This window comes from Sapajus apella, unplaced genomic scaffold (genome assembly GCF_009761245.1).
Source record: "Sapajus apella isolate SASKATOON/1434 unplaced genomic scaffold, GSC_monkey_1.0 scaffold185, whole genome shotgun sequence".
Taxonomy (NCBI): Eukaryota; Metazoa; Chordata; class Mammalia; order Primates; family Cebidae; genus Sapajus; species Sapajus apella.
Genome location: NW_022437125.1, coordinates 970,522 through 996,984, shown reverse-complemented (window position 1 = coordinate 996,984; position 26,463 = coordinate 970,522). Strand labels below are relative to the sequence as shown.

The following is a 26,463-nucleotide window of genomic DNA, read 5'->3' as shown; positions in this document are numbered from 1 at the left end:
AATAGACACAGCATTTAAAACTAGCAAAGCCCCAACAGCCATTCTGGGTGGTGACAGGTAGCAGGATTCAGTCTGGGCCATTAATTGAAATGTGAGCTTGTCCTATCTTTTTTTTTTTTTTGAGACAGAGTCTCGTTCTGTCTCCCAGGCTAGAGTGCAGCGGTGTGATCTCAGCTCACTGCAACCTCCGCTTCCCAGGTTCAGGTGATTCTCCCGCCTCAGTGGTTTTAATTCGTTTCCTCCTCGATAGTTGAGCATAGCAGTGCTTTTCCTGTTCCTTATCTTTACTCTCCATCCACACAGACGCCCTAAGTCCCTTGCTACTGAGGAGTAGCCTCCTTTGTTTTTACTGTCATAAAATAACCGTGATTGAGATCTCCCCTCTTTGGAATCCTGCCCTTCAGATAATAGGCAATGAGAATTAAGTCCCCCCACGTGCAGCCTTTTACATTCACTGAGTCACAGCCTCCCCATTTACCGTCTTCCCATTTTACGGTGGGCAGACAGACTCCCAGAGAAGCCTGTGTTCTCAACCCTGCACCTGTTGCTCCCGCAGCGGGATGGGGTCATCAGCCCCACCCACGTGCTCAGCGGGGGTGGGAAGCAGCTCACACCCACTTCTTGTTTTCCTCCCCAACATGGTCTTCTTGGGCCCCAGAAATGAGCGCTTTAGACTCCGTAGCGTGTGTATTGGCCTTTGGAAAGGGTGAAGATTTTCCTGTATGAAGCAGCCCCAGGTGAAACCAGAGGCTGCCTTTTCTGGAGCTGCTTAAATTGAGGGTCTGCTTTCAAGTCGGTCAGAACCTCCCCTGCACCCACCCTGACCCCACCGAAACATCAGGGCCAGAAGCTGTGGCGTTGGCGCGGGTGCCACCTCCTTCACTCTGAGCTTGTGGCCCCACAGGTACATCACCCAGGAAGGCCACAAGCTGGAAACAGGGGCCCCGCGGCCCCCAGCCACCGTCACCAATGCGGTTTCCTGGCGGTCCGAAGGCATCAAGTATCGGAAGAATGAGGTGTTCTTGGACGTCATCGAGTCTGTTAACCTCTTGGTAGGCCTCCTTTCTTTCCTTCTTCTGTAGAATGTTATCTCCTCTGAGAAACAGACGCAGCATTTTAAAACTAGCAAGGCCCCGAGAGCCATTCTGTGTGGTAACTGATAGCAGGATTCAGTTTGGGCCACTCTGAAATGTGCACTTGTCTTATCTTTTCTTTTTTTGCTTGTCTTTTCTTTTTTTTTTTTTCTTTTTTTTTTGAGATGGAGTCTCCTTCTGTCGCCCAAGCTGGAGTGCAGTGGTGCGATCTCAGCTCACTGCAACCTCCGCCTCCCGGGTTCAGGTGATTCTTCTGCCTCAGCCTCCTGAGTAGCTGGGATTACAGACACCTGCCACCACGCCCGGCTCAAGCTTGTGCTGTCTTCATTAGCATTTATGCTGACTGAGAAGCCATGCGTGCAGATTATTTTTAAAAATTAAAAGCAGGATATGAGGTTAGAAAGTGAAGGGCTTTTATCATTCACCGTGTACAGAAAAAAAAGAGGAAGCGAAGGGCTCCGCTCCCATGAACAGAAAGATGAGGATTTCTTCACCGTCCTCTCAGGCCTCATTCTGTAGACAGAAACGCGTATGTTGGTTGCCCTATAAACCTGAGATCGTAAGCTGTGGTTCTCCTGCAACTTGTTTTCATTGTTGTTGTTTTTTGGGTTTTGATTTTGCATTCAGTGTTACTGTTTTGTATGTTTGTTTTTTTTCTTTTAGTTTTTAAATTATGAGATAAGTTGACGTTTTGAAAATGAATTTTAGTGCTTGTGCAGATTTGTGTAACCCACCACCATACCCAGGGCACAGGACCTCAAAACCTCCTCATGCCGCCTGTAGCTCCACGCCCCCTCTTCCCCATTCCCTGACAACCATTGCTCTGCTCTCCACCACCAGAGTCTTCGTTGTGTTGCAGTTGTCACCGTAGCTGTCTTTCTGAGATTGTCGTATGAACGGCATCATACAGTCATGAGCTCTCGAGTCTGGCTTTAACTCATTCTAATTCTTTGCGATTCATCCAAATCCAATTGTTTTGTGTATCAACAGTCTGTTTCCTTGTATATTTATTTGTATTTATTTTCTGTTCCAAACCACAGAAGGACATTTGGGTGGTTTTCTAGTCTTTGGCAATTGTCAGTAGAGTTGCTAGAAACATTTTGTGTCCAGGCTTACGTGTGGACATAAGTTTTCATCTCTCTAGGGTAAATACCCAGGAGTGGGATGGCTGGGTCACACGGTAAGTGTATGTTTACCTTTATAAGAAACTGACAAACCATTGCCGTTTTGCATTCTCACCAGAGCGGATGAGGGTTGTGAGGACCCCACATCCTTGGTCAGTAGTTTTACTTTTGCTATCCTAATAGGTATGTAGTAGTATCTCAGCATTGTTTTGTTTTTGTTTTTTTGAGATGGAATCTTGCTCTTGTTGCCCAGGCTGGAGTGCAATGGTGCTATTTCAGCTCACTGCAACCTCCACCTCCCAGGCTCAAGTGATCTCCTACCTCAGCCTCCCAAGGAGCTGGGATTTTAGGCACCCACCACCACGACCAGCTGATTTTTGTATTTTTAGTAGAAACGGGGTTTCACTGTGTTGGCCAGGCTGGTCTTGAACACCTGACCTTGGGTGATCAGCCTCCCAAAGTGCTGGGATTATAGGTGTGAGCCACTGTGCTTGGCCTATTGCATTTTCGTAATGGCTCATAATGTTGAACATTGCTTTACATGTTTCTTTGTCATCTGTATATCCACTTTGGAGAAGCGTCTCTGTGCATCTTTTTCGCATTTTAAAATTAGATCGTTTTCTTATAATTGATCCTTGACAGTTCTTTGTTGTTCTAGGTTCTAGTTAGAAGTCCTCTGTCAGATATGTGATTTGCAAATATTCTCTTCCAGTCTGCTTATCTTTTTAATCTCTTACCAGTGTCCGTTTTTTTGTTTTTTTTTTTTTAGGACAGAGTCTCACTTTGTAGCTCAGGCTGTAATACAAGTGGCATGATCTCAGCTCACTGTAACCTCCGCCTCCTGGGTTCAAGTGATTCTCTAGCCTCCGCCTCCCAAGTAGCTGGGATTACAGGCAAACACCACCACACCTAGCTAATTTTTGTATTTTTAGTAGAGACAGGGTTTCACCGGGTTGACCAGGCTGGTCTTGAACTCCTGACCTCAGGTGATCAGCCCCCTTCGGCCTCCCAAAGTGCTGGGATTACAGGCATGAGCCACCATGCCCGGCCCCCAATACCATGTGAGAGAGGACATCTTTGTCTTGTGTCAGTTTTCAGGGGAGGTGCTTCCAGCTTTTGCCTATTCAGTATGATGTTGGCTGTGGGTTTGTCATAGATAGCTCTTATTTTTTAGGTATCTTCCTTCAAAACCTACTTTGTTGGCTGATCATGGTACCTCATGCTCTACTAAAAATAGGAAAATTAGCCGGGGATGGTGATGGGAACCTGTAATTCCAGCTACTCAGGAGGCTGAGGTGGGAGGATCGCTTGAGCCCAGGAAGTAGAGGTTGCAGTGAGTTGAGATTGTGTTACTGCATTCCAGCCTGGGTGACACAGCAAGACCCTGTCTCAAAAAACAAAGGCGCGGTGGCTCACACCTGTAATCCCAGCACTTTGGGAGGCCGAGGCGGGTGGATCACGAGGTCAAGAGATCGAGACCATCCTGGTCAACATGGTGAAACCCCGACTCTACTAAAAATACAAAAATTAGCTGGGCATGGTGGCACATGCCTGTAGTCCCAGCTACTTGGGAGGCTGAGGCGGGAGAATTGCTTGAACCCAGGAGGCGGAGGTTGCAGTGAGCCGAGATCGCGCCATTGCACTCCAGCCTGGGTAACAAGAGTGAAATTCCATCTCAAAAAAAATCAAAACAAAACCTAAAACCCTAGTTTGTTGAGAGAGTTTTTAACATGAAGATATGTTGAATTTTATTGAAAGCCTTTTCTGCATCTTTCGAGATGATCATGTAATTTCTGTATTTATGTGATGAATCATGTTTATTGATTTGCATATATTGAACCAACCTTGCATCCCAGGGATAAAAGCCATCCTGATTGTGGTAGATTAGGTTTTTGATGTACTGCTGGATTCAGTTTGCTAGTGTGTTGTTGAGGATTTTTGCATCAATGTTTATCAACGATATTCCCGAAGTTTTCTTTTTTTGTTGTATCTCTGCCAGGTTTTGGTCTCAGGATGATGCTGACCTTATAGAATGAGTTGGGGAGGAAGCCCTCCTCCTCAGTTTTTTGGAATAGTTTCAGTAGGAATGGTACCAGCTCTTCTTTGTACATCTGATAGAATTCAGCTGTGAATCGGTCTGGTCCAGGGCTTTTTTTGGTTGGTAGGCTATTTATTACTGATTCAATTTTGGAGCTCATTACTAATCTGCTCAGGGATTCAGTTTCTCCCTGGTTCCGTCTTGGAAGGGTATATATGTCCAGGGAATTATCCATTTCTTCTAGATTTTCTAGTTTGTGTGCATAGAAGTGTTCACAATAGTCTCTGAAGTTTATTTGTATTTCTGTGGGATCACTGGTAACACCCCCTTTGTCATTTCTAATTGTGTTTATTTGGATCTTCTCTCTTTTCTTACTAGTCTAGCTAGCAGTCTATCTTATTCATTCTTTTAAAAAACCAGCTCCTGGCTTAGTTGATCTTTTGAATGTTTTTTTTGTGTGTCTCAGTCTTCTTCAGTTCCGCTGTGATTTTGGTTATTTCTTGTCTTCTGCTAGCTTTGGAGGTAGACACTTTTGCATCACGCGTTGAGTTGTGATGTAGATCTTTCTAACTTTTTGATGTGGGCACGTAGTGCTATAAATTTCTCTTAACACTGCCTTAGCTGTATCCCAAAGATTCTGGTCTGTTGTATCTTTGTTCTCATTGGTTTCTCTTGACTTCTGCCTTAATTTCATTATTTACCCAAAAGTCATTCAGGATCAGGTTGTTTAATTTCCATGTAATTGTATGGTTTTGAACAATTTTCTTAGTTTTGAATTCTATTTTTATTGATTTGTGGTTTGAGAGAGTGGCTGATATGATTTTGGTTCTTTTGCATTTGCTGAGGATTGTTTTATGTCCAATTGTGTGGTGGTTTTTAGAGTATGCCATGTGCAGATGAGATATATTCTCTCGTTTTTGGGTGGAGAGTTCTGTAGAATCTATCAGGTGCAGTTGATCCAGTGCCGAGTTGAGGTCCTGGATATCTTTGTTAATATTCTGCCTCAGTGATCTGTCTAATACTGTCAGTGGGGTGTTGAAGTCTCCCACTGTTACTGTGTGGCAGTGTAAGTCTCTGTAGGTCTCCAAGAACTTGCCTTATGAACCTGTGTACTCCTGTTGGCTGCATATATATTAGGATCGTTAGATCTTGTTGAATTGAATCCTTTACTATTATGCAATGCCCTTCTTTGTCTTTTTTGATCTTTGTGGTCTTAAAGTCTGTTTTGTGTGAAATTAAGATTGCAACTCTGCTTTTGTCTGTTTTCTATTTGCTTGGTAGATTTTTCTCCATTTCTTTATTTTAAGTCCATGGGTGTTATTGCATGTGAGATGGGTCTTTTTTGTTGTTGTTGTTGAGACAAGAGTCTTGCTGTGTTGCCCAGGCTGGAGTGCAGTGGCACGATCTTGGCTCACTGCAAGATCTCCGTCCCCCAGGTTCCAGCAATTCTCCTGCCTCAGCCTCCTGAGTAGCTGGGATTACAGGTGTGCACCACCACACCCAGCTAAGTTTTATATTTTTAGTGGAGACAGGGTTTCACCATGTTGCCCAGGCTGGTCTTGAACTCCTGACCTCAAGCAATCCACCCACCTCTGCCTCCCAAAGTGCTGAGATTACAGGCATGAGTGAGCCATGGTGCCCAGCCAAGATGGGTCTTTTAAAGGCAGCATATAATTCGATCTTACTTCTTTATCCAGCCTGCTACTCTGTGCCTTTTAATGGGGACATTTAGCCCATTTACATTCAGAATTAGTATTGATGTGTGTGTATTTGATCCTGTCATTGTGGTGTTAGCTGTTTATTATGCTGACTTGTTTGTGTGTGGCTGCTTTATAGTGTCACTGGTCTGTATATTTGTGTTTTTGTGGTGGCTGGTAATGGTTTTCTTCTTTATACATATATGTATATATATATATATATATATATATTTTTGTGAGATGGAGTCTCGCTCTCTCACCGAGGCTGGAGTGCAATGGCATGATCTGGGCCCACTGCAACCTCCGCCTTCCAGGTTCAAGCAATTCCCCTGCCTCAGCCTCCCAAGTAGCTGGGATTACAGGCACCCATCACCATGCCCAGCTAATTTTTATATTTTTAGTAGAGTCAGGGTTATACCATGTCGGCCAGGCTGGTGTCAAACTCCTCACCTCAGGTGATTCACCTGCCTCGGCCTCCCAAAGTGCTGGGATTACCAGCATGAGCCACCATGCTGGGACTTCTTTTCATATTTAGTACTTCTTTCAGGAGCTCTTGTAAGGCAGGACTGCTGGTAACAAATTCTCTCAGCGTTTGCTTGTCTGAAAGGATTTTTTTTTTTTTTTTTTTTTGAGACAGCGTCTCATTCTGTTGCTCAGGCTGGAGTGCAGTGGCATGATCATGGCTCACTGCAACCTGTGCCTCCCTGGCACAAGCTATTCTCTGGCCTCAGCCTCCCAAGTAGCTGGGACTATATAGACAGGCACCACCACACCCGGCTAATTTATATACTTTTTGTAGAGACAGGGTTTGCCATGTTTCCCAGGCTGGTCTCGAACTCCTGGACTCAGGCCGTCCACCCACCTCAGCCTCCCAAAGTGCTGGGATTACAGGTGTGAGCCACCGCACCCCACCTGAAAATAATCTTATTTCTCCTTTGCTTATGAAGCTTAGTTTGGCCAGATAAGAAATTCTGGATTGGAATTTCTTTAAGAATGTTTAATATATAGGCTGGACATGGTAACTCATGTCTATAATCCTAGCACTTTGGAAGGCTGAGGCAGGCGGATCACCTGAGGTCAGCAGTTCAAGACCAGCCTGGCCAACACGATGAAACCCCGTCTCTACTAAAAATACAAAAATTAGCTTCATGTGGTGGTGCATGCCTGTAGTCCCAGCTACTTGGAAGGCTGAGGCAGGAGAATTGCTTGAACCCAGGAGGTGGAGGTTGCAGTGAGCCAAGATCATGCCACTGCACTCCAGCCTGGGCCACAGAATGAGATTCTATCTAAAAAAAAAAAAAAAAAAAAAAAGTTTAATATAGGCCCCCAGTCTCTTCTGGCTTGTAAGGTTTCTGCTGAGAGGCTAACTCTTAGCCTGATGGGTTTCCCCTTGCACGTTACCTGTTACTTCTCTTTAGCTTCTTTGATTTTGACCCTGGACAATCTGATGATTATGTATCTTGGGGATAATCTTATGAAGTATTTTGCAAGGGTTCTCTACATTCCCAGATTTTGAATATTGGCCTCTCTAGCTAGACTGGGGAAGTTCTCATGGATGGCATCCTGAAATATGTTTTCCAAGTTGCTTCCATTCGCCTCATCTCTTTCAGGGTTACTGATGAGTTGCAGATTTCATTTCTTTTTTAATCCCGTATTTCTTGCAGGCTTTGTTCATTCCTTTTCATTCTTTTTTCTCTCTTCTTATCTGTCTTATTTCAGAAAGCCAGTCTGTAAGCTCTGAGATTCTTTCCTCTGCTTGGTCTATACTGCTGTTGATACTCATGATTACATTAAATTCTTGTGCTGTTTTTCAGCTCTCTCGGGTCAGTTATATCCTTTTCTGTCCTGGCTCTTTTGTCTGCCAGTTTGTATATTTGTTTTTATTATGATTCTTAGCTTCCTTAGACTGGGTTTCAGTGTTCTGCTGAATCTCGATGATCTTTGTTCCTCTCCAGATTCTGAATTCTATTTCTGCCATTTCAGCCATCTCAGCTCGTTAAGAACTCTTGCTGGAGAGCTAGTGCAGTTGTTTGGAGGAAAGAGGACACTGGTTTTTTGAGTCGTCAAGAGTTCTTGCGCTGGTTCTTTCTTATTTCCGTGGGGCGGATGCTCCTTCGGCCTTTGAAGTTGCTGTCCTTTGAATGGGTTTCTTTTTCCTTTATCCTATTTGGTGACCCTGGGGGTTTGATTGTGTATAAGGTGGGTTCAGTTGGCTGGCTTCATTATTGGAAGATTTGAGGGGACCAGGGCTCGGCTTAGGACTCCTGAACTGCGGGCTCTCACTGGAGGGCTGGTATCCAGCCCTGGCTTTGAGCTCTGGCTCCTCCAGGTTAGGAACCTGCTGTGCTGGAGGGGCCAAGCTGCTCCCGGACAGCTGGTCACCACACTCCGATGGGTGGTGCCAGGCAAAGCATTGCGCAGGGTGGTGGCAGCGGGATCTGTCCTCGTTTGCATGTGCCAGTGGCAGTATGGTGGCGTGCATGCTCATTGCCTGTGACAGGGTGCTAGTGGGTGCCATGGAGCCGGCCTCTGGGAGGGCATTTGTAGCAGCACCAGTGGGGACAGTATGGCTGGAGTGGGGGCAGGGGCACACTGGCAACTGCATGCCTGTGTGTTAGTGCCAATGGTGGGGTTAGCATGGGGGTGGGGCACTGGTGGGCACAGGACTGTGTGTGCCCTCTGTGCATGTTCACACTGGCAGCAGTGGCCGCTCAGGGCTGGGTGTTGTCTCTGCCTAGTTTCCTGGGGGAGGCCCAGCATGGGTGGGGCACCGGCAGGGGTGGGGCTGGCGGGCTCTATGCCGCCAAGACTCTGGCCAGGCGTGGTGGCTCACGCCTGTAATCCCAGCACTTTGGGAGGCCGAGGCGGGTAGATCACGAGGTCAAGAGATCGAGACCATCCTGGTCAACATGGTGAAACCCCGTCTCTACTAAAAATACAAAAATCAGCTGGGCGTGGTGGCACGTGCCTGTAATCCCAGCTACTCAGGAGGCTGGGACAGGAGAATTGCCTGAACCCAGGAGGCGGAGGTTGCAGTGAGCCAAGATCGCGCCATTGCACTCCAGCCTGGGTAACAAGAGCGAAACTCCGTCTCAAGAAAAAAGAAAAAATAAATAAATAAATAAAAGACTCTGACAACAATGGTGGTAGGAGAGGAGAATGGGGGGTGAGGTGCATTTAGGCTGGCAGCAGTGACACGACATAGTGAACACACGACATAGTGAACGCACATTACCAGCAAAACGATGTTGAGGGTGGCTGTGGGCAAATGCCTGCAGGCAAAACCGCACAGGGTAGGCTGCAGTGGGAGCAGGGCTCAGGCAGGCTAGTGTGTCTGCGGGGCCGCTCTGCTGGAGCACTCCCCGTTCAGGCACAGTCTGCTAGTGCAGGAGGCATGATGCCGCCCCCAGGAGGTACCTGGGGATAGCACCTCAAGCAGGCTTGGCCAGGCTTGGGCCGCAGGAGAGGCCAGCAGACTGAGGGTTGCTCAGGTCAGACGGGCCCCATCTGATGGGCAAGACTACTCTGGAGAGTTCAGGTCTGACATTTCCCCTAGGGCTAAAGTCTCCCACGGGAGCAAGTCGAGCCTAGGGATGGGTATCCTGGCTGCGCTTCACTACAGATGCTCCTGCACCAAACCCCCTGGCCTGGCTCAGGCTGGAGCTCTGCCCTGACCGAGGTAGGAGACAGAACTGGACTCAGGAGGTGGGGCTGGGACGCCAGATCAAATGGAGGACCAGCTAAAACAGGTCAGGGGCAGAAGCGCCTCCTCATAAGACACACCCCCAGTGTGCTATGCCAGTTTACCATTGCCATGGCAACACTTGGAAGTTACTGCCCCTTTTCATGGTGATGACCCAACAACCCAGAAGTTACCAACCACATTCTGGAAATTTCTGCATAAACTGCCCCTTACTTTGCATATAATTAAAAGTAGGTATAAGTGTGACTGCAGCGCTGCCTCTGAGCTGCTGTCCATGGGTAGCCCCACTCCATAGGGAGCAGTGCCTCTGCTGCTGCGCACGCAGGCGCTTCAGCAAAAGTTCTGCTTATTACCACCGGCTCGCCCTTGAGTTCTTTCCTGGGTGAAGCCAGGAACCCTCCCGGTCTGTCTCAGTTTTGGGGCTTGCCTGCCCTGCATCACTACCACTTCTTTAAGCAGCTTTCTCTGACGAGGGGTCCCTCCTGCCGGGATTCCAGAGGCCATGGTGAGAGTGGGTTCCCCTTGCTTGTTCAACTCACCCTCTCCACAGGAGTCGTTAGGGGCCAGGAATGATTCCTGGTGCACAGTAGCCCCATGCAGCGTTCCCAGCCTCCTCCTCTGTCTCCCTCCAGCTTCTGTGTCTTCCCTTCACCCACTCTCGGGGCCTTCCTTCTGAAGATCTAGGAGCGCACCTGTCTGCACAGTGTCCCTGTCTCGCAGTGGGAGATGTCTCTCCTGGCTGCGCCTAGTTGGCCATCTTGGAGCAGGAGCAAAATCTAGGTAAAGTCTTTAAACAGCTTCAAGCAGGGGTTCCCTGCTTGAACCCCTCTTTTTGGTGGGCGAGACATAGGGGAAGGGGCCCAGAGCTTTCTTGCCTTCTCTGGGCACGCCACCCTCCAGGAACCTCCACGAGTTCAGCTCTCTGGAGGCTCCTTTTATCTCTTTTGCTTTACGTCTTCCCTCACTAAGACTTCCTCATTCAGTGTTGAATACAAGTGGTGAGAGTGGACATTCTTGCTTTGTTCCTGATCTTAGAGGGACACCATTAAGTCTTTTGCCACCAAGTAGGATGTTAGCTGTAGATTTGTTGTAGATGTTCTTTTTCACCTTGAAGAAGTTCCCTTTTATTGCTAGTTTGCTAAAAGTTTTTTTGTTATCATGCATGGGTGGGCATTGTATTTTGTTCAGTTCTTTTTCTGTATCAATTGATGTGATCACATGAGTTTTCTTCTTCATGTTGTTAATATGGTGCATCCCACTGACTGCTTTCTGATTGTTGAACCAGTGTTGCATTCCTGGAATAAAATCCAGTTGGTCATGGTGTATTGTAGATTGAGTATCCATTATACATGCTTGGGACCAGGAGTGTTTTGGATTTCAGATTTCTTTGGATTTTGGAATATTTGTATATGCATCATGAGATATCTTGGGGCTAGGACCCAGGCCCAAACATGAATTCATTTTATTTATTTATTTATTTATTTTGAGGAGGAGCTTCATTCTTATTGCCCAGGCTGGAGTACAATGGCGAAATCTTGGTTCAGTACAACCTCTGCCTCCCGGATTGAAGCGATTCTCCTGCCTCAGCCCCCCCAAGCAGCTGGGATTACAGGCGCCTGCCACCACGCCAGGCTAATTGTTGTATTTTTAGTAAAGATGGGGTTTCACCATGTTGGCCAGGCTGGTCTCCAACTCCTGACCTCAGGTGATCTGCCTGCCTCAGCCTCCCAAAGTGCTGGGATTATAGGTATGAGCCACTGCACCCAGCCTCGTTTATGTTTTATATACACCTTATGTACATAGCCTGAAGGTAATTTTACTTTTCCCTTGGGGATGCTGAATAAACTGCATTGTGCACCTGCATTTTGATTGCCACCTGTCACATGAAGTCAGGTATGGAATCTCCTACTTTTGACGTCATGTTAGGGCTCAAAAAGTTTTGGATTTTGGAGCATTTTGGATTTTGGATGTTTGGATTAGGCATGCTTAACCTGTATTCTTTTTGTGTACTGCTGGATTTCCTTTGCTGGTGTTTTGTTGGAGATTTTTGGATGTATACTCATAAGAGATATTGGTCTGTGATTTTCTCTTTTCTGCAATGTTTTTACCTGGTTTTAGTATCAAAGTAATGGAGGAAGTGTTTCTTCCTCTTCCGTTTCCTGGGAGACATTTTATAGAATCTATGTTAATTCTTTAAACATTTGTTAGAATTTACTGCTGACACTATCCAAGCCTGGAGATCTATTTTACACAATGCTTTTAACTATGAATTTCAAAAAAAAGTGTTCTTTTGAGACAGGGCCTTGCTCTGTTGCCCAGGCTGGAGGGCAGTAGCATGATCGCAGCCCACTGCACCTCGACTCCCCCGGCTCAAGGGATCATCCCATCTCAGCCTCCTGAGCAGCTGGGACTACAGCCGTGTGCCACCAAGCCTGGCTAATTTTTAAAAAATGTTTTGTAGAGATGAGGGTCTCACTGTGTTGCCCTGGCTGATCTCAAACTCCTGGGGCAAGTGATCCTCCCGCCTCTGCCTCCCAAAGTACTGGTAGTACAGGCATGAGCCGCTGTCAGACGTGGCCTCCATCCTGCTGTTAAGTCCATTGAGCAAGCTGTTTATTTCAGTTATTCTATTCCTTAGTTCTAAAATTTCTCCATTTGATTCTTCTCTCTGTTTTTGAGACAGGGGCTTACTCTGTTGCCCAGGCTGGAGTATAGTGGTGCAGCCATAGCTCACTGCAGCCTCAGCCTCCTGTGCTCAAGTGATGCTCCCACCTGAGCCTGCTGGGTAGCTGAGACCACAGGCGAGCACCACCATGCCTGGCTGGGTTTTTTAATTTTGTAGAGACCAGGACTTGCTGTGTTGCCCAGGCTGTTCTCAAATTTCTGGTTCATTCTTCATCATCTGTTTATTTGATGAGACTTTCTATTTTAACATGTGTTGCAAGCATTTGCAATTTTTAAAATAGCTGTTTGAAGTCTTTGTCAGATAATCCCAACATCTGTGAAGTGTTGACATTGGTTGATTGGGTTTTCCAGGCAGGTTGACATTTTCGTGGTTGGTTGTATGCTGAGTCATTTTGGATTGTATCCTAGACTTTTTTTTTTTTGAGACGGAGTCTCGCTCTGTCCCCCAGGCTGGAGTACAATGGTGCAGTCCTGGCTCACTGCAACCTCCGCCTCCTGGGTTCAAGCACTTCCCCTGCCTCAGCCTCCCGAGTAGCTGGGATTTCAGGACCATACCTGGCTAATTTTTGTATTTCTAGTAGAGACGGGGTTTCACCATGTTGGCCAGGCCGGTCTCGAACTCCTGACCTCATGATCCACCTGCCTTGACTTCCCAAAGTGCTGGGATTACAGGTGTTTGCCACTGCACCCGGTCATATTCTAGGTCTTATTTAAACTATATGGGAAATACTGATATTTTTGTTTTGGCCGGGGGCCAGTCTTTCAGGCCACAAGTTCCAACCTCCAACCTGTGGGCCATGAACATCAGGTCGGTTTTTAAAGCTCCTACTTAGGTCTCCTAGGTGTGCACCGCCCAGTGGTCAGTCTGGGACCAGGGTGGTTAGTTCCATTCTCAGAGTCTTTGGTAAGTGGAAGTATGGTATACACACAGGATGCACACATGCTCGATTCTAGAGCGTTCTGGAGACATCAGCCACTTGATGGGTGACTTTCCTGAGCCCCTGCCTCTGTGCTTTCTATCTGGCACTTTCACATTCCTTGCGGTGTTCTCGGTTGCACACATCTGCCACTGGGCCCGCATCCAGCCCACATGGGGAGAGCACAGAGAGAGAAAAGGACAACAGTCCCCCCCCACCCTTGGAACAGTAGCTAGCACCACAGGGCCTGGGGCATGAGGAACGCGGAGATGAGGACTTGTGTTTTCTGGGAGCATCAGGAGCTCCTCTTGCCCTGGAGCCCGGCCTGGAGGCTCTGCTGAGCTCTCGTCTGCTCTGTGGTGCTCACTCCTGCCTCCAGGTTTCTGCTGCCCTTTCTTGTGGGAGCGGCGGGGACACTGTGCATTCGGTGGCTCTTCCCTGGTCCACCTGCTGCTGTCTTCGGTGTTCCGGCAGCTGCCAAGCCTCCTGCCCAGGTTTCAGAGCTGTAGTCGGCGGCAGGGGAAGCAGCGTCCACCGACCCACCTTGCCAGCCATTTGCTTTTGTGTTCACACTGGCCGCCTCCCCACGGTGTGGTGGACGGTGACGGGCTCAGCCGATCCAGGCTGAGGATCACTCAGGCGCCCATTTCTGATGGTCACAGGCCATGCAGCATTGAGCAGTCTTGCTCAGCCCCAGACGTGTGCACTTGGGTGTCTCCATGACCTGGGTCGGAATTTCTGGAGGGCTGAGGCCCCAGACACGGAATTGCCGAGGAGAGTGCTGCCCAGACTGTCTCCCAGCGCGCTCTGTGCAGACCTCTTTGCATTCTTACTTTCTAAGCTATGGGATGGGACAGTAGCCTCGCTAATAACCGCCTTCCCCTCTCCTCTGGGGACCCTTGTCTGATTGTTTATTGAGCCCAAAACAGGATCCATCTGGGTGCCCTGGGATGCAAAGGCAAGTCCCAGAGGCAGCTTAGAGCTGAGCAGGAAAGCTATGGGTCTGCAGGGGCCCCCACCACAGGGCTCTGCTATGCGTGGCTCCACCTGGAAGGACCCCACTCCTCCTCACGGGTCAGCCCAAGGGCAGCCGTCAGAATGCCGCCTTCCTAAGTCACTTGCAGAGCTCGCGGCTGGGTCAACATTTACCTCCAGATTGATTATCTGGGTGGAGCCTGGTACTTACACAGCCAGGCCCTCAGCAAGCATCCCTTCAGCGCCCACCCTGGGAAGGGCACCTGCTCTGGGCAGCTAGTCACACCTCAGCTGAGAAGGTCCCGATTGCTGCCCGCAGGACCGAGATCAGCCTTGTGGGCTGCGTGGCTTTTCGGCTTCACTCCCTGGGCCTGCCCTCGCAGCATTTGTGACCTCACATGTTCAAGTAGCTGGCTGCCAGGGACAGTCCCAACTCCCTGCGGGGGAGGCAGCATCCAGGGCGAATGAGAGGCCGTCACAATCGAGTGGAGGCCCTCCGAGAATGAGGCAGGCGGAATCCCAGTGCTCAGGCTCCGGGAGCCCCGGCCGGTGAGGGTCCTGCGCGCCTGAGCCTCCTCGTGCCCACTGAGCACCTGTTGTCTCACACGCCGTTTCTGGAGCAGGACGTGGCAGTGCGCAGCCCCACGTGGCTTCCCCGAGCAGAGAGATAGACAAGTAGGCAGACTCAGGGAAGCGCTTGTGCACTGTGGGACTGGGGAGCCGCCTTCAAGATGGGGACAGGATGGTGACAGGAGGCGAGGGTGCGGAGGGGACAGACCAGAGAACTTGGGGCTGTGTCTGCTTCCCTGCCCCTCCCATGGCTGCCATTTGCTTGGTGCCTCAGTTTTCCTGATTCGCTCAGAGGCGAGGGTGGGGAGGTGACAGACCAGAGCCCTCGGGGCCATGTCTGGTTGGCGCCTCAGTTTTCCCAGTTCCCTCAGAGGCAGCAAGCTGGTGAGAGGCTTTAGCGTGTCTACCTGGTGCTTTTTGGATGTCACATGTAAGACTGCACAGACTCTCCTGCTCCTCTGCAGACAGGAAACACAGGCCCTGCACCATGTTAGCCTGGCTGGAGCCAGCATCTGGCCCCAGGTGTCCAAGTTGGTGGCCCCGGTCTGTGCAGCATGGCAGTGTGCAGTGGTGGCCAGGGCTGCAGCCCCAGCGATTCTTCTGTCAATCTGCACCCTCAGCACAGGGCCTCCGATCTGAGCGTGTTTCGTCACCTCTAAAATCGGTGCAGGAAGAGATGCTCAGGACAGGCGGGGGGTGGAGGACCATCGCCCTGCTGTGGATTTCTAATTGCACTCTCAGACGTGTCCCAGCACCTCGCCAGGGTCCCTCCTCCAGAGGTGGTCGAGGCATGTGTGGAGCAGAGCAATGCCTGGCGTGGTGGAAATGCTGTGTCAGCCTTGTGACTGGATTGAAGTGGATTATTTGGGATCAAGTGTTATCACACATCAGGGTGGCCCTGGGAAGCAGGCAGGGGTCCAGCCCTGGGGGATGAGGGGCCAGTGGCCTTCCTGGGAGGTCAAGAGGAGAAACAGCTTTCAAGAAGTCAGTCTGATCTGGTCCAAGAGACCCTGGCTCAGCCCATCGGGTGAGCAGGGACCAAAAGGTCCTGGCCCGGGGCTGCCGAGCTCAGGGCCTCTCAAGGCTGGCTCAGCATGGGGACTGGCTGCTGGTTCAGCCCGGGGGATTCAGGGGACTCTCAGGAGGGAAGGACTGGTGCAAGAGAGAGAACCCTCGGGGCTCCAGACACACATCACCTGGCCCCAGTGTGACCCGAGGCCCAGGGGACAGGACCCGGTATCCGCCTCATGTCCACAGGGCGCTGGAGTGGGGTGGGTGTCAGCCAGGCGTGGGTTGGGTGGTAGGCCTGAGCCACAGCTGGGAGTCTCCCAGCTTAGGGGACAAACAGGAGGGGAATGGGCTGGGGTTTGAGAAGGGCGTTGAGAGTGGGGTGGCCAGAGGGTCACACGACATGACGGGAGGCAGTGGCTGGTGTTGGGGACGTCCCCGAACGCCCACACTGCCACCCCCAGGTCAGCGCCAACGGCAACGTCCTGCGCAGCGAGATCGTGGGCTCCATCAAGATGCGGGTGTTCCTCTCAGGGATGCCTGAGCTGCGCCTGGGCCTCAATGACAAGGTCCTCTTTGACAACACAGGCCGTGAGTACCCGCACCGCGGGTCCTGCCATGAGGATGGCTTCACGGGGTACGCATAGTACAGCCCAGGCCAGGGTTGGGCCAGGCAGAGGACGAGCTGCTTTGGCACCATTTCCACTGCTTCACAGCCAGCCGCGTAGAGCATCCATCTGTCCTGGCAGAGTAGGCACAGGCAGTGAAAACCCTCAGTGCAGCTGTGAGGCCCCCGTCACCTGGCCTTACACGGCAGGTCCGGCACTCTGCCCTGCGTTGCCTGAGCTGCTGGACTTGGCGAGGCCTGGCTCTCTCCTCCCTCCCAGTCCAGGTTTCTCCCCGACCTTGGGCCGTAGGTATGGGCTGTGTGAAGGCCACACATGGTGATTCTTGCTCCCGCCGCCTGGCCTCTTAACACTTCCCACAGCTGGGCGGGGCCAGAGGGGCTCAGGGCCTGGGTTTGCGAACTGCGTCTCCCACCTCTCAGCCATCACAGGCCACTGAAAGAGAGTGCTGTGGCTGAGCACACCCCCATTCCTGGCCCAGCGAGCACTTCTGGGGCATCGGCCCATCAGGGCAGCGACCCCCCACCCCGGGCTGGGCAGGGCCCCACCCACATAGCCCTTGGTGAGGTGGGAAACCAAGGTAGGACCCAGGATCCCATAGATGACAGGGTCTGAGCCCTGAGCCATCCCCCAGCCGAGTCCACCAACTGGGCCCTGGGATGGCCGCTGAGGACTCAGCATGAACCAGACCCACCAGCCCTGCCCCTGGGAACCCAGGGGTGTGAGGAGTGGCAGGGCGGTTGTCTTGGGACCCAGCCCCCTTGGTGTTGGTGGCCCAGGCTGCTCTTGGTGCGTGGACTGGGGCCCCTGCTCTGCCCAGGGTGGGCCCAGGTGGTAGGAGTGCCGCTGAGAGCGCGACCAGAGGGCCCAGGTCTGTCCTGCCCTCACCCCGACTCCAGGCGGCAAAAGCAAATCCGTGGAGCTGGAGGATGTGAAGTTCCACCAGTGTGTGCGGCTGTCACGCTTCGAGAACGACCGCACCATCTCCTTCATCCCGCCCGATGGCGAGTTCGAGCTCATGTCCTACCGCCTCAACACCCACGTGAGTGTGCCACCCTAGGGCTGGGCTGCAGGCAGCTTCTCCTTTACCTTGAGGAGGGGAAGCCCAGGCAGGCACGGGGGCCGGGCCCACCCCACACTCTATGAGCTGTCTGGCTCTGCAGAGACCGAGTCTGAGGATCTGGGACTCCGAGCTTTCTGAGGGGCACAGACCCCGTTGGCCACCACCACCTACTTCCCAGGCAGTCCCTAGAGCGGGCCCCGGTCCTGTTTTCTGCATTGGCACTGACGCCTCCCCGGTAGCTCCCGGCTGCCTCGGCCCTCCCTGATGCTGGCTGTGCATGCCCTGGGGGGCCCTAGGCCCACATCCAGGCAGATGGTCCCTTTCCCTGGGCCTCAGTTTCCCCTCTGAAATGGGGCTTTGTCAAGCATGGCCAGGCGTGAGCACGCTGTTTGCCCTCCCTCCTCGGCAGGTCAAGCCTTTGATATGGATCGAGTCGGTGATTGAGAAGCACTCCCACAGCCGCATCGAGTACATGATCAAGGTGCGGGGCCGAGGGGAGGGCCTGCTGGCCCGTTCCGGGGCCTAACCCAGGGCTGTGGGTGCCGGGGAGCTGCCATCTGTGCACTTTCTGTGGCCTCAGATGCAGGAGTGGCCTGCCCCTAGATGGTGCCACTTGTGGGGAGGGGCCTACAGCCAGGACACTCAGCGGTGTTGCCCAGCAGGTGGACCACCTCTGCCCTCAGTGGGCCCTGTCCAGCCCAACCTGGCCCTGGGGACACAGACACTGTCCCAGGAGGGCAGGGCAGAGGGAGGGATGGGGAGCCTCAGAAGCTGAGCAGACAGGAGAAGCAAGATGAAACTCCTGAAATTAGACCTTGGGAGAGTCTCAAAGCTGGGATGGGGGTGGGCAGTGCCTGGAGAAGTGGGGTCGGGTGGGGGTAGGGAAGATCCCCCAGGCCAGGCTGAGGGCCATGTGGCCTGGAGGGGCTGGGCCAGGTCCCCGTGGCCTCCATAACCCTGGGCTGCATCGGCCTGGTCTGCAGGCCAAAAGCCAGTTCAAGCGGCGGTCAACAGCCAACAACGTGGAGATCCACATTCCTGTGCCCAACGATGCCGACTCGCCCAAGTTCAAGACGACGGTGGGGAACGTCAAGTGGGTCCCCGAGAATAGTGAGATCGTGTGGTCCATCAAGTCCTTCCCGGTGAGTGCCCCGCGCCTGTCTCCACGACGCAGCCCAAGTGCTGTCGGACCTCGAGATGGGGTGACAGTGGCCACCATGTCCCCCACCCCTGGGCTTCTGAAAGGGTGGACGGAGAGCCAAGGACTGGAGGGAAAGCAGGAGGAGGCAGAGGCTGACTGGGCCCCTCGGCCCCTTTCTGTTTGTAAACCAGCATCTATCTCTACCCTCAGGGCAGCACCCTCTCCCTCCCTCTCTGTGATGCCCCCGAGTACCAATGTTAGATGGGGCTCCAGTGCATACAGGCCTGAAGGGGCCCCTTCCGTGTAGGCCATCGAGGTGCACTGCTGCCGGTCGGCCGGAGCAGCATGGCCTCCAGCGCCCCGCACCAGCCGCCTGTGTCCTGGGCGAGCTCTGCACTGGTGTGGCTGTCCCCGCACCGTGTTAAGGATTCTGAGGACTTGAGTCTGGGCTTTCGAGAGTATGCGGTGGCCAGAGAGGCTAGGCCCGGGCATGGCTCTAGAGCTGAGCCGGGTGGTCCTGACCTGCTCCGCCAGGCACTGCTTTCCATGTTCTCTTCTCTCCTCTCCGTCTGCATCCCACGGGCACTTGGGGACAGCCCCTTGAATTCCGTGACATTACTTTCCCTCACAGCCTCAATCTGATCACATGACATAAAATACAGCACATAGAGGAAGGAGAAAGAAAAGCTGGTAACCCTTTTCTTTCTTTGAGACAGAATCTTGCTCCGTCACTCAGGCTGGAGTGCGGTGGTGTGATCTGGGCTCACTGCAACCTCTGCCTTTCGGGTTTAAGCAATCCTCCTGCCTTAGCCACCATGCCTGGCTAATTTTTGTATTTTTAGTAGAGATGGGGTTTCACCATGTTGGCCAGGATGGTCTTGATCTCTTGACCTCATGATCTGCCTGCCTTGGCCTCCTATAGTGCTGGGATTACAGGCGTAAGCCACCACACCAAGCCTGGCTATTTGCTTTTAAACCTAGAGTGTTTCTCAGTCCTGCCCCTACCGCTGTTACCAGGGTAGAGAATCTGACATGTGTCCATGACACTGTCCCTCCGGACAGAGAGCCGGGCCGGGCTCTGCGTTCCCCATAGCGCCCACTTCACAGAAGTGGCTGCCCCGTTACTGGGTGTATGGGTACCCGTGATATTGTGTTGTCCCTGTGGCTTATGGGCCAGCAGCCTCTAGGCTTGTGACCCATCCTCCTGCACAGCTGTCATTCTCCCTGTGATGACGGCAGCACGCCTGCCGCTGCCTGTCCTTCCTGCCCGGGAGCCCTTCTCACTGTGCTTTTTTGGCATCAAGGGGGTTTGGTGTTGAACTGGCACCAGCCTACAGTTCTCATCGAGAGCAGAGTTAAAGCCACTCAGCTCAGCATGACGACACGGGCTGGGTGTGCGGACCTTCACTGCCCCTGCAGAGTCTGCTTCCCTGCATTTTCTTTGGCTTGTGTTTTCCTGTCGGTCTTGCTAAGGTTCAGATCTGGGGTTCAGGTGAGGCGCCGAGGGGGTTTATGCCCTTGCTGCCTGCTTTACCAACTGCTGCTGTCTCGTTATCCTCCCCTCAGCACACGTCACGCTGCCCTAGTGGCAGCAGGCAGAGATGGGCCACTCTGCCTGCCCCAGCTGCACGGGGAAGGCCCCTGCCCCGAGGCGGAAACAGCCCTAGTCGCAGCTCCCACTGAACCTCGGCCCGAGTCCTGGGGAACAGAGACTGTGGGTTCCAGGTGTGCCCAGAGTTGAGATTGTGTCCCTGACTGCTCAGGGCAGGACCAGGCACTGGGGACGCCCAGGCTGTGACCTCTTGTTCCTCAAGGCAGGGTGAAGATCACTGCCAGGATGCAGGTTCCAGCCAGAGCTGCCCCCTGCTCACCCTTAGGGCTGACCTGTCACTCAGGGCGTGCTTCTTGGTTTCTTCCTTTTGTCACCTCTCCCTGTTCATGGTTCTCACCTTGACACACTCTTCACGTGCTGTCCTGAGAGTCGACGCATGGCCCCTGATCCCCGGCAGCCCTCACCTGCCACAGTCATTGCACCCTCCCTCCCTCTTCCTTCCCATGGCCAGTCTGTCTTGTTCGCCAGCCTTGGGGGAAAGTGCACTGGGGGAGCTGGGGTGCTGGGCCACTGCAGGTGACACAGGCGACATTGCAGGGGCTTGGTGAGCTCAGCTCTGGGTGCCTGGGAGTCCTCTTGGGGCAGCTGGGCACTCCAGTGCAGGGTCAAGCTTTCACTCCCCAGCACAGGGACTCACGCTCCCCTCCCTGGACTGGGGTGAATGGTCAGTCTCTGCTCATCGCCACTAGGGCCAGAGCTGTTGGCCAAGCTGGGGGCAGGGCCTGGGCCTGAGCGCCTCCCTGTCTGCTCCCCAGGGTGGCAAGGAGTACCTGATGCGGGCCCACTTCGGCCTGCCCAGCGTGGAGGCAGAGGACAAGGAGGGCAAGCCCCCGATCAGCGTCAAGTTCGAGATCCCTTACTTCACTACCTCTGGCATCCAGGTATGTACAGCCCAGGTGAGGCCGCAGGTGACAGACGTCAATGCAGCCAGCATGGAAAAAAGGGTCGGGCAGCTGCAGCCAGGACCCCATGGTGCCACGGGGCTCCGCCTCCCCACAGGCAGTGGGACTCCAGCTGAGGAGAGGCGAGGCTGCCTCTGCTTAGCCCTGAGCTCAAAGCTCAGACTCATTCTGCCCCAAAACTAGCATTTGAGGCTCTACTGTCCACACTAATGCACCATGGGAACCTCTTCCCTGGCACCCCCTCAAAAGCCCACGGCAGGAGAGGCTTAAGGACAGCCCAGGGCCTTCTGGCTGGGCTCCCCAGCAGGCTGCTGAGGCCGAGTCTGCGAGGCTCACCCTGGTCATCACTGCTTCCAGAGGTGGCTCTGCCCTCCCATGCCTCTGCACGGTCCAGACACAAATCCCCCTCACCCCCGAGGTCTGTGCTCATCCACTCGTCACAGCCTCCCCTGCCAGCCAGCAGGAATGGTTACGGGGGGACCAACAGGGATGGGAGCCTGCGGTGCTTAGGGCCTTGCAACCTGTGCCCCAGGTGCGCTACCTGAAGATCATTGAGAAGAGCGGGTACCAGGCCCTGCCCTGGGTGCGTTACATCACACAGAACGGAGGTGAGTGCGGCCCCACCATGGGGTGGGGTTGTGCTGAGGGGTCTTTGGTGGCTGCCCCCAGGGTGGAGTGGTCGGGTCCTAAAAGCCTTGTCAGGTGCCCCCCATCCTGGGTGCAGAGTCCAACATGAGGCCTCCCTCCTGTCTCCTAGATTACCAGCTCCGGACCCAGTGAGGGGCTGTCGCTGCCAATGCCCCGGCCCCAGCACCAGGGGACACACCTGCCAAGCCCACCGGATGGAGGGGCCCTCCCTGGACTCGGGCTAGCCTCCATCCAGGGACCCCTGCCTTCCCCAGGCCACCTGCTCTGCCATCAACACTCATCTCAGAAGCCGCATTTCCCGAAGAGGCTGGTCTTCAAAAAGTCTCGTCTCTTTGCCCCTGAAGTCAGTTTCAGGGGAAGGAGATGAAAACTTTCCCTCTAGAGGTTACAGCCTTTTATGCTGTTGAGCTCCCAGGTACTAAGAAGCTTGGCCAGCGCTTGCCAGACAGACAGCTGCAGGTGGCATCTGCCACCAAGGAAGCGCCAGCCTCACCAGGCCAGCCGGTGCGTCGTCTTGTTGCCATTTTGTTGAACGTGATGGGTTTATGGGTGTTCCTGGAGCTTGTCTTTGTGCGTTCGTTGCTGTTTGTTACCCTCACCATCCCACATCCCAGGGCACTCAGGCAGCACTTGGTGAGGACGGGCCCTCATCCTCGTCTTCCTCCCCAGCAGTGCATGCAGGGGGCCGTTTACACATTGGTGCCGGGACCTGGTGCTCTCGGGGGCCACTGCAGCATCTGCCTGCTCCCTGGAGGCCCCTGTTCTGGACTCACAGGCCTCACCCTGTGGCGCCTTCTCAGGGCCAGCCTGGGTCACAGGACGCCGTCACTCAGCCAGATCAGTATTTACCCAGCAGGGGAGGTGGGATTCGGTGAGAGACGCCGGCCTCAGACTTCTTCCCACTGAGGGTCCAGAGAGCGGGGCCATGTGTCACCCACATCTGCGCTTGGTCACCACCCTCCCCACCCTATGTGTGTTCATGTCATAGTTACATTAAATTCCATTCATTGAATACTCCGCGGCCTTCCTCCGTTGTGGCGTGGTCTCGACGACTCCTGCGTGACCACGGGCAGCTGCAGCGCTTGCCTGGTTTCGTCACTGACCTTCCCTGTGGCCTCACAAGGTGCCACCAGCTACTGCTTCCCGAGCTGAAACAGGAAAAGCAGCTGCAGGATGAGACAGCTACAGCGCTGGAACGTGGGCCACCGCTTCAGGGCCACGCAGAGGAGGCCACAGAGGCAGGTTCTCCTCTCCAACCTGTTCCACCCTCAGATGGCCAACAGCTGGTCCCCGCCTCTCCCCAGCCCAGTGGCCCGCTCCGAGCGTGGTCCTTGTGTCAGCAACATCCCTGTGTGCTCACTAGAAATGCAGGTTCTTGGGCCAACCCTGACCTGCCAAAGCCGAGGCTCTGGGGCCAGGGTCCCGGAAACCATTAACAAGGCCCTCGGGTGCTTTTTCTGTGAACTGCTACCTGGTCCACAGGGCAAACGGCACGTAGCTAGGATGCACCACCTGCTCCCGGCTCCCTGCCCCCAGTGCTGGTGGCCCTGCCTGGCCAGTGCCCTCTTGCCTTCATTCTCCCCCCTCTCTCCTTTCTTGCTGAGCTCACCCTCAGGCATCTCGTGGGCATCCATACTAACACGACCCAAGTAGAACCTTGGCTGTCCACCCATGCGGGTCTTCCCCGTCTCAGTGATGCTGCCCCAGCCGAGGGTGCAGGGCTCAGACGGAAGTCCTGCAGGCCTCCCTAAGGCCCCTCCCCTCACTGTCCACACCCGTACCAGCAGCCAGCCTGATGGCCCCTCCAGAAGACCCTGGGTCTGATCGGCCATCCTCGCTGCTCCAGTGTGGGCTGTCCCTGTCCCCACCCTGCAGAGCCCCCGTGCTGGGACACTGCAGGGACAGGAGAGGGCTGGTCCACAGGACAGAAGAGGGGCTTCGGTTTCCAGCGACAGAACAGATCAGCCCTGCAAACCCTCCACCGGATGGTAGAAACGCGAGAAATGAAGCAGACGCACCTTGCCATGCCCATAAAAACTCAAGATCTGCAGGAGCCCAAAACGAAGGAAGGAGACGTGGAAGACACCATGGGCTCGCGCCGGAGTTGCTCTTGGAAACCACAGGGTTTAGATTTGGGGGCCAGGTGGCAGATAAGACTTTGGTCCTCCGGAAATGGTGAAATGCAGTGGAAATGACTCCTGCATGAAGCTGGAGTCTCATAAGAGCCTCAAAAGATACTTGCAGTAAAAAGATGGACTAGAAAAAATCATTTGCCCTTCACCCCTGAGAATAAGCACTGTGTCCTCTCTTTGCCTGAGATCCAGAGGAGAAAAAGCCTCCCCTGAGGCCTCACCGCTTGTTTAGACCTGACATGTATAATACACCAATATGGTTTGCAGACACCCAAGCCAAGATGATTATGACACAAAACCTCCCTGGAAGGACCTAACTTCATCCCTTCTTACCGAAGATCCTCGCACACAATCCATCCTACACACAAGGACACATCCTCAAAATTACAAAACACGTGCGTAAAAGCAAACTTTAAACAGCAGGATGGGCCGGGCACAGTGGCTCATGCCTGTAACCCAGCACTTTGGGAGGCCGACGCAGGTGGATCACGGGGTCAGGAGAACAAGACCATCCTTGCCAACATGGTGAAACCCTGTCTCTACTATAAATGTAAAAATTAGCTGGGCGTGGGGGCACGCACCTGTAATCCCAGCTACTCAGGAGGCTGAAGCAGGAAAATCGCTTAAACCAGGGAGTCAGAGGTTGTAGGGAGCTGAGACTGCACCACTGCACTTGAGCCTGATAACAGAGCAAGACTCCATCTCAAAAACAAAAAAAAACCTGGCAGGATTAGATCCTCACGAACTTCAAAGACTATCGGGCATGTAAACAAATACGCTATGCAGTAAATGTGCTCCAGGTGAGTGGAGGCACAGAGACTCTCCACACTTGATCTTGGCCAAAAGGCAATGGCACAGGGACTCAATAGAAAGGAACAAAATGCTGTTGCAGCAGAACTGTTACAACATCCAACAAGGCAAATAATTTGCATGCGGATTATGCCTACAAATCAGAAAAAGGGAGAACCTAATAAAATGGGCAGTGCGTGAACAGCATGAAGAAGAAATACAAATGGCAAACGTTCAGGCAGGCATGGTGGCTCACACCTGTAAGCCCAGCACTTTGGGAGGCCGAGGCGGACAGGTCACTGGAGGTCAGGAGTTTGCGACCAGTATGGCCAGCATGGTGAAACCCCGTCTCTACTAAAAATACAAAAATTATCCAGGCGTGGTGGTGCCTGCCCGTAATCCCAGCTGTTGGGGAGGCTGAGGCAGGAGAATGGTTTGAACGTAGGAGGTGGAGGTTAGAGTGAACCGAGATGGCACCACTGCACTCCAGCCTGGGCAACAGAGCAAGACTCCATCTCAAAAAAAAAAAGAAACATAGGCCTGGCTCGGTGGCTCATGCTCATGCCTGTACCCAGCACTTTAGGAGGCCAAGGCAGGTGGATCACCTGAAGTCAGTTCAAGACTAACCTGGCCAATGTGGCAAGACCCCATCTTTACTAAAAATACCAAAATTAGCCAGGCACAGTGGCCGGCACCTATAATCCCAGCTAACAGGAGGCTGAGGCATGAGAAGCGCTTGAACCCCAGGAGGCGGCAGCAGCGATGAGCGAACTCGGCACCACTGCACTGCAGCCTGAACAAAAGAAAAAGACTAACTCAAAAAAAAACTAAGAACAAAGGCAAACATTTAACCACGTAGGTATTCAGGAAATACATACACATAAACCAAGACCACAGTTAGATGCTATTTCGCGTGCATTTTTTGAGACAGGGACTTACTGTGTTACCCAGGCTGGAGTGCAGTGGCATGATCATGGGTCACTGCAGCCTCGAGCTGCCAGGCTCACACAATTCTGCCTCAGCCTCTTGAGCGGGGACTACAAGTACATGGCACCATCCTGGGCCAATTTTTTGTATTTTTGGTACAGATGGGGTCTCATCATGTCCACACTGGTCTTCAACTACTGGGCTCAAGACGTCCTCCCACTACAGCCTCCCAAAGTGCTGGGATTACAGGCGTGAGCCACCTCGCCCAGCCTCCTGAACATCTAGAACGTGCTACCTGTGTGCTGACTGTGGGAAAGCTGAGAACATCCTACCTGAAATCATCTTTATGCCAGAATTCTCTTGCAGAAGTCTAGCTGAGAAAAGCCCTGAGAAATCCATGCACAAATATGTAGAGAAATACCAGGTGTACACTTACAGCAGCATAGTTCATCAGGGCAAGAAACTGGAAACCAACCAGAAGTCCCTCAGGAACATGGACCATGGTAGTCTATTCACACAACAGATCACAGCCGTGAAAATGAATTCAGGGAGGGCAGTGATGCGGCTCGGAATACATCTTAAACACTGAGCAGGAAAAATGTTTACCAAAGAGTGTGCAGTCATCTGGTACAAAATATCCCCGCACGCTTAGGGATTTTATATATCTCTATATCTCCTAGCACAGCACAGTTAATGACACACACACACTCCACGCTCCGCATCCTCTGCACCCGTGCATTCTACCCACAGTGGATTGAAAATACTTGAAAAACACTTGTGTCTGTGCTGAACATTTACGGTTTTTTCTTGTC

General features: G+C 52.8%; 1 protein-coding gene across 2 annotated transcripts in view; it reads left to right on the top strand.

Moving 5' to 3' along the window:
- AP1M1 (adaptor related protein complex 1 subunit mu 1) overlaps positions 1-22,820 on the top strand; it is a 33,545-nt gene extending 10,725 nt beyond the window's left edge. Inside the window, exons 5-13 of one of the 2 annotated variants that reach the window (XM_032268707.1) lie at positions 905-1,052; positions 2,239-2,274; positions 16,276-16,402; positions 17,337-17,479; positions 17,910-17,981; positions 18,484-18,642; positions 21,009-21,134; positions 21,688-21,763; positions 21,913-22,820. In XM_032268707.1, the coding sequence (XP_032124598.1) occupies positions 905-1,052; positions 2,239-2,274; positions 16,276-16,402; positions 17,337-17,479; positions 17,910-17,981; positions 18,484-18,642; positions 21,009-21,134; positions 21,688-21,763; positions 21,913-21,935 (910 nt within the window). In that variant the 3' untranslated portion in view covers positions 21,936-22,820. The remainder of the gene's footprint in view (positions 1-904; positions 1,053-2,238; positions 2,275-16,275; positions 16,403-17,336; positions 17,480-17,909; positions 17,982-18,483; positions 18,643-21,008; positions 21,135-21,687; positions 21,764-21,912) is intronic. The other variant, XM_032268708.1, reaches the window with a different exon arrangement.
- Positions 22,821-26,463: the final 3,643 nt, after the last annotated feature.